This window comes from Nycticebus coucang, chromosome 11 (genome assembly GCF_027406575.1).
Source record: "Nycticebus coucang isolate mNycCou1 chromosome 11, mNycCou1.pri, whole genome shotgun sequence".
Lineage (NCBI taxonomy): Eukaryota > Metazoa > Chordata > Mammalia > Primates > Lorisidae > Nycticebus > Nycticebus coucang.
The window spans coordinates 11,977,960-11,985,960 of record NC_069790.1 but is presented as its reverse complement, the minus strand read 5'-3'; the positions used below and the strand labels follow the sequence as shown (position 1 = coordinate 11,985,960).

The 8,001-nt window shown below is 45.2% G+C and overlaps 1 protein-coding gene across 4 annotated transcripts in view; it reads left to right on the top strand.

Annotated features, from left to right (window-relative positions):
• Positions 1-4,428: 4,428 nt before the first annotated feature.
• The window catches only part of BLVRA (biliverdin reductase A), a 44,812-nt gene continuing 41,239 nt past the window's right edge, over positions 4,429-8,001 (top strand). For 2 of the 4 annotated variants that reach the window (XM_053553435.1, XM_053553431.1), the window contains exon 1: positions 4,429-4,750. Coding sequence is in view for 1 of the 4 variants with exons in the window: in XM_053553430.1 (XP_053409405.1) it covers positions 7,809-7,811 (3 nt within the window). In the remaining 3 variants the exon portion in view is untranslated. Of the gene's footprint in view, positions 4,751-4,916; positions 4,958-7,788; positions 7,812-8,001 lie in introns of those variants that run through there. The other 2 variants (XM_053553434.1, XM_053553430.1) reach the window with 2 other exon arrangements.

The following is an 8,001-nucleotide window of genomic DNA, read 5'->3' as shown; positions in this document are numbered from 1 at the left end:
TAGCACACTGCAGCCTCAAATTCATGGGCTCAAGCAATCCTCCTCCTGCTTGGCCTTCTGTATAATTAGGACCACCAGCACACACCATCAAACCAGGCTAACTTTTTTTTTTTTTTTTTTTTTTAATTTGGCCGGGGCTGGGTTTGAACCCACCACCTCCGGCATATGGGACCGGCACCCTACCCGCTGAGCCACAGGCGCCACCCCGAAACCAGGCTAACTTTTTAAATCAGTTTCTGTAGAGACAGGGTCTTGCTATGATGCCCACCCTGGTCTCAAATAGCTAGCCTCAAGCAATCCTCCCACTTCAGCCTCCCAGAGTGTAAGAATTACAGGTATGACCCACCACACCCAACCCAAGTCCTCTCAAATCTTAAAGGAAATCCAGATGTATCTCTGTCAGGGGTGGCGTTTTCCTGCTATAATGGAAAATATGGTAATCTTTCCCCTGCTGTGTTTTCTCCACATTCAAAATATTAGAATAAATGGATATTTTTGTGGTGTTTTCAAGCCTCTCTCACCTGTGTCACATTTGCATTTATTCTCCTTTTCTTTCCTGGCTTATCACTCCTACCTACACATGCAGGACCTTACTGAGTGTTCCTTTCCCTGGTGGCATCTCAGAGGGTTCATAAACAGGCAATGCACACTGGACACTGCACTCTCTTGCTTTGACCGGGGATGCTTCCAAAACTATACTTTATTCAAGATATTGACGTCCAGCATTGTCCTTTTAACATGTTTTCGCACTGCCTTGTGCCAGTGCTCACATATGTGCTCAAGAAATATTTGTAGAATGATGGACTCCATCATACTCTTAGGTGCCAGAGACAGCAAGGACCACAAAACATTCCCTTTCCCATATTTCCCAGCCTATCCTGCACATGGATGGCACCATGGGACCAGTTCTACCCAGTGATGTATAAAGCCTTAAAATTGCACTTACATGTCTTATGTCCTTAGATGAAGGGAGCTGGAGCCTGGAGCCAATATATTTTGATCTGATCTAAAATGATCTGATCATAGGTGGGGCTAAGGCTACGGGAAGCTTTGTATTGGGAAAGGCATAGGAAGATATAAAACTGAATAGACTAAGTAGACATTTCCCAAATCTTTAATCAGTAATGCAGTAATTCTGCATTTCTGATAAAAGACGAGATGTAGGAGTCAGCATCTTTAAATCTTAAAATTGAAAAAGTCTTGATATTTCAATGGAAAAAAATGGAGGGGGAAATTGTCTCTCATTAGCAAACTTTCTGCAATAGAACAAAATGAATTAATAAGCAGCTTGTTGATTCTGTGAATAACAGAAATTCTGAAAGGGTTCTGGATACCAAGAGAAAGTAAATAGAACCCAGCGGAACAGTTGCTATTACAGTAGCAACTGTGGAGATGTACATAAATGCTATGGTATGAATGTTGGTATGCCCACCAACCCAATTCAAATGCTGGAACCTAAGAACTCAATGTAATATATATATATATACTTTTTTTTTTTTTTTAGCTTAAACTATAAGGCCTTTATAATCACAAACAGAGCAATAAGAGGCAAGTATTTTCTCAGGCCGGGTGACGTGGAGACTGGAAAAATCCATCCCAAGTATTACGGCCAATAAAGTCCATGAAGAAAGTAACCCTCTGTAAGCTACTAGCACAATATAGCTCAAGTCCTCTTGGCTCAAGATGGGTTATGTGCACAATTACACCAGACAGAGGCAGGCACGAAGACCCGCAGTAAACTCAAGTGTCTCATGATTCTCTCTAGGGAACTGGAGAGAGTACAAAGTCTTGCCTTCTATAAAGATATCAGGGTGACCAAACTGCTAAGAGTTAAGATGGTTTCACCTGTAAACACTGACAGTGACATAACTCTAGCAAGAAACCTGAGCAGGTCAGAAAGTACAACACATTCTCTGGAAGCTTCTGATGTACCTAGCACTCATAAGATATTTCCCTCCTGTGAATGTTCAGATATCTGAGGTTCAACTTCTGACTGATGAATCTTGTTGTACTGAAAGCATTCCTAAAGCCTGCCAACAGTGTGAACTTTCTGGTGCTGATTGAGGTAGGAGCTTAAGCATTTACTGCACTCATACGGCCTTTCTCCAGTGTGAACTCTGGTGCCGAACAAGGTGGGAGTTTCTTATGAAGTCTTTCCCACATTTGCTGCACACAAAAGGCCTATCACCAGTACCAACCCTCTGGTGTGCAATAAAGTCAGAACTTTGACTAAAGAATTTCCCACACTCAGTACACTCAAAAGGCTTTGTTTCGTGTGAATTCTCTGGTGTTTAGTAAGTGTGTATTTGTGGCCAAAGGATTTCCCACAATCACCACAATCATAAGGATTTTCTCCAGTGTGAATGCTCTCATGCTGAACGAGTGTGGATTTGTATCTGAAGACCTTCCCACAATCATTGCACTTGTAAGGCCTTGCTCCATTGTGAACTCTCTGGTGTACAATTAGGTTGGAGTGATGGCTGAAGTATTTCCCACACTCACTGCACTTATAAGGCATTTCTCCAGTGTGAACTCTCTTGTGCTGAGTAAAGTTATCTTTTTCAACTGAAGGTTTTTCCACATTCACTGCATTCATAAGGTCTTTCTCCAGTATGGATTCGCTGGTCCTGGACACATGTGGTTTTGTGGCGGAAAGTTTTCCCATATTCACCACACTCATAAGGATTACAATAAACTAACACATTCATAACACATCATTAAGAGTTGGGGCATCATGTAGGGCCCCTCACAGGCTTTCCTGCAGCTCTGCTGGGTATGCTAGTCTGACTCAACAAAGGCACTTCTGTGGTTTTTGTCTCACCAGCACTCCTAGGAACAGAACTCAGCATTTCCTTTAGGGAAATCATCCCTGTCCCTTGAGGTTCATTTAAAGCAATCACACATTTAGGCTTGGTGCCCGTAGCACAGTGATTACAGTGCCAGCCACATACCTTGAGGGTGGCAGGTTCGAACCCAGCCCAGGTCAGCTAAACAACAATGACAACTGCAACAACAATAACAACAACAAAAAAAAAGCCAGGCATTGCAGCAGACACCTGTAGTCCCAGCTACTTGGGAGGCAAGAGAATATCTTAAGCCCAAGACTTGGAGGTTGCTGTGAGCTGTGATGCAACAGCACTCTACCAAGGGTGACAGAGTGAGACTCTGTCTCAAAAAAAAAAAAAAAAAAGTGATCACACATTTAGACCCCAGATTTCGGTTTATGTAACCTCTCTCTCTGGTGGCAGTTATTTTTTCAAAAAAGTCGATATCATGGCCCAAGAGGCAGAAGCAGGGGTGAGTGCATGGAAGAGACAGATAATAAACAATAAGCTAAAAAATAAATAAAAGAGGTGACAAGTGCTATGGGAAGAAATAGATCAAGAAGAAATAGATGGCCCTGAATGGCAAGGAGGCAGAGTGACTATAGTGAATGAACCAGGGGCAAGGTGGTAGTAGATGGGGTTGCAGGGTGAAATAGGACCAGATTATGTAGGGTTCAGCTTTCACCCTGAGTTAAATGGAAAACCACTGGGAAGATTTTGTGAGGGGTTTGATCCGGCTGTCATTTAAGGTCACTCTGGCTGCTGCATGGAGACAGACTGCAGAGAGATGGGGGAGAAGGCCATTGTCATGACCAGGTGGGAGATGGTGGAGATTTGGAGAGAAGTGGTCAGTCTCTGCCTATGCTAGGAAGGTCTAACCAACAGAATTTCCTGAGCTCTGGAGGTGGGATGGGATAGAAAGATGAGTCCAGGATAAGAGCAAGGTTTTTGGCCTGAACAACCAGAAGCACAGAGTTGCCACTGAGATGATGATTCTGTGGGGAAAGCTGGGGGTAAGATTCGGGCATAGGTTTAGAAATGGTAAGACTGACGTGTTTTAGATATCCAAGAGGAGATAATCACCTAGGTGGCTGAAAAGTGAAGTATGGACTTCAGGAGACAGGTCCACCCCAGGAACAAAACTGTAAAGCCAAGCCTTCTCTCTGCACCCAATAAAACCTCACAGGCTTGTCAGGTCATGGAATAAAGGACGAGAGAAATGCTCATCAACTCCACCAGTCAGGACCTTGCCTTCAGGATCAAAGAAATCTCATTCCTCAGCTGAAGGATCTCTCTCCCTGGTTTCTTCCATTTCTCCCGAGCCTCTCCGACTAGCGGCTCCGGACCTCTCCCCATCAGGGTCCCCACAAGGCCTTTCCCAGGTGAATACAAGACCAGGCAGTGCCCCAGTAAAGTGCTCATGTCCTAGCCACCCCACACTGGCCTCCCAGAATCGATTCACGTTTAAACAAAGGACAAAAATAAGCTTCGACACCCACCGGGGCCACTAATCCAAAGTGACCCGGCTGGTTGCACGTGAGGGTGGGGGTCGGAGGAGAGGGCGGCGACGCCCCCTGCGCAGGGCCAGGCACAGCGCGAGGGCCGGGCCGCTTCCACAGGCCGCGGCGCAGGGTCCCGGGGACTCCTCCCCTGCGGCCCGCGAACACCCACCACCCTCCCCGCCGCCAAGCGGGGTGCGGAGAGCAGGACGGGGCGCGGCTGCTGCCCGACCCCGCGGGTCGCTCACAGCCCCGGGCGCCGGCCCAGGACGCAGAGGCCAGGACTCCCCGGTTCTCCTCCTCTCGCCCTCTCCCCTCTCGCCCAAGGGCCCCCGCCCGGGCCGGGCAGCCAATCGGATCCGGGATCCCGCCTGGGTCGGCAGAGCCGGCGGCGCCCGGAGCTGCGCGAGAGCTGGCGGGCGGCAGGTAAGGCGCGCGGGGGCCGGGGGCGCGCGGCCCTCACACGGCGCGGGGCGGGAGCTCGAACACCGACGCCCGCGGGAGGCCCACAGCCCGCCCGCTGCCCCGGCCGCGGCCACCGGAGCCCCGAGCGCAGCCTCGGCCCGGGAGGACGCGGTCGGGAGGCCCCGCGGGCCGGGCATCGCGACGTGCTCTCAGACGAACAAAAGACAGGTTTAACAAATCAATACAATCACATCTGTATTGTATTTAAGACTGTGGTGTCCACTTTCGCGCGGACACAGTGGGCCGCTTCAGTGTACGGGGGCCGGGGAGCCCGGGCGGCCGCGGCGCAGCGGGGCATCCCCAGCGTGGGAACCCGAGCTCGCCCGGAGTGGCCCGAAAGCCGCGGGAGCCCCTCCTCGCCGCGCTTTCCTCTCGGGAAACTGCTTACAGGAGTTAATGTTCTGTGGTCACTCTGTAAATGAAGTGCTCAAAATATGGCTCATAACATTAAGTCCTGATAAAGGATTTGAGTCATCATACTTACGTTCAGTTTTGGACCCTGATGCTTTTTCATTTAACATTATATGATAGAAGTTTTCCATCATATACCTCTGTGTGATCCTGGGCACATTAACTTACCTTTGGGGGCCTCAATTTTCTCTTCCGTAAAAGTGGGAATAATTAAGTATTGGTTAACTTGGTAGGGTGGTTGTGAAGATTAGACATAAATAACTTACAATAAATTGGCCCTTCATTTAAGCTTCACATAGAAATATCAGTTTGGAAACTTTTCATTTATGAACACTGTATAATTTTTCATTTATGGAAAATAAAACCCAACAGAATATAGTGATTTTGGACAAGGAAGCTGCATTTTTGAGAATGGTCCTTCAGCCTTTGGGCAGTGAGCAAATGAGCAACTCTGTGAACTGCTCTGTCTTACAGTTAAAAACTAAGGTTGGGCTCCTAGGGACAAGGTTATACATACACAGAGATTTCAAAAGTACTGATACCCTGAATTTTTCCATAAAGGAATTAGGGTAGTTTGCCCCAAGAAAATCACATAGAATAGTAACAAATAAATATAACCAGGAATTGGGAGCAGAGAAAATGTAAGCACAGGAGATAAGTCCAGGGGTAAAAAAGAATAAAGTTTTTCAGTGCTGTCCAATAGAACCTTCTGTGATGACAGAAATGTGCTGTGTTTAATTAATTTATATTTAAATAGCCACATATGTCTAGTGGCTCTCTTATAGGACGGTAGAGGTCCATATTGTTTTTGTAGTTGAGTCTCAAATTTGTCTCTAGAAAGGTAACCTTGGTTAGTCATGTGATTCTTGTCATTTTAAAGTAAAATGTACTTAGTAACTTGATTCATTCATCAATTCCCTGTTTTTTTTTTTTTTAAGTTTCAGAATATTACAGGGGTATACATGTTTTGGTTACACAGTTTATTTTGTACATTTCTGGTCAATGTTATAAGTATGCCCTTCACCCAGAATATATGCATATACCCATTAGGTGTGAATTAACACAAACCCTTCTTCCCCTGGCCACCTACTGGATTCCCAGTTAGTTTTTCTCCCCTGTGTGTACATAAGTGTTGATTGACTAGTTCTAATTTAATATTGATCCCCCAAATATTAATGGTCTTGGATTATTATTTTCTATGGACTGAATTATCAGAGCGCCTTGATAATATTGTCAACCGGAAGTCTATGTAGTTAAGGCAGTGATTTTCACCCATGTGCCATGAAAAGATCTTAGGTGTACCTCAAAAATTTCTAAAGGTCATTAGTTAAATTATTTTTGAAAGAAGTACAAAGCTCATAAAGTATATTCTTTTTTTTTTTTTACTCTTTTAATCAACATAATTTTAAGTGTGCCATGAAAGTTTAACTGTAGGTTCAAGTTAGCAGTGAGATTGAAAAGGTTGAAATACACTGAGTTCAGGATTGGAGTTAGGGTCAGTGTGATGGCTTACACTTGTAATCATAACACTGGGAGGCACAGGTGGGCAGATCTTATGAGCTCAGAAATTGGAAACCAACCTGAGTAAGAGCAAGACCCCTGTCTACTAAAAATAGAAAAATTAGCTAGGTATTGTGGTGGGTACCTATAGTTCCAGCTACTCGGGAGGCTGAAGCAGGAGGAACACTTGAGCCCAGGAGTTTGATGTTGCTGTGAACTAGGCTGATGCCATGGCCCTCTAGCTTCACAACAGAGAGAGATTCTGTCTCCATCAACAAAAAGAATTGGAGTTAGGAGGGATGGAGTCAATATTGCATCATTCATTTATAACATTCTTATAGAATTTTTTTTTTTTTTTTTGAGACAGAGTCTTGCTATGTTGCCCTCAGTAGAGTGCTATGGGGTCACAGCTCACGGCAACATCAAACTCTTGGACTTAAGCAATTCTTTTGCCTCAGCCTCCCAAGTAGTTGGGACTACAGGCACCCACCACAATGTCTGGCTATTTTTTGGTTGTAGTTGTCATTGTTGTTTGGCAGGCCCAGGCTGGATTTAAACCTGCCAGCTTAGTACATGCAGCTGGGGCCCTAGCCGCTGAGCTACAGGGGCCGAGCCATTCTTATAGAATTTTGAATAATTATACTAACCTTTATAGAAAAATTTGAAGTATATAGATAAGCAAAAAGAAACTAAATAAGGAAAATTTCCACCACTCAGTGATATGTTGTCCCACATAGCCATTAAAATTGTAATACTAAAGTCACATTTGACTTCTGTAAGTACTCAAACATGACTTGTATTCATCTTTTGTTATCAGTATATGTTGACTAGTACAATGTTAATACAAGTTTTTTCTTTCTTAAAATGTGTATACTTTTTTTGGCACCCTCTGTATTTTCTTTGATAGGTCCCAAAATACCCAACTCCCTCCATGGAAAGAAAGTCCACTCTGGGGTCAAGGATCACTTTTATCCTTTACCCTTGGACCTTTTAGGCCAGTAGCTGGCCCCGCCTGAAGTCACCCTCTCCCTAATCATTCCCCATACTCTGGCAATGATTGTACTTGAAAGGGCCGTTCAGGAGGAAAGAGGAGGAAGGTTTATTCTGCATGGTGAGTAATCCAGAGTTTCTCCACCTTGACATTTTGGGCTAGATAACTCTTCTGTGTGTTTGGAGCCTGGGAGTGGTGTCCTGTGCATTATAGGATGTTTTGTAACATCCCTGGCCTCTACCCAGATGCCAGTGGCACACTCCCCTGCTCCCCCAGTCAGAAATACTGGTGAGCAGCACAGGGCTGATGG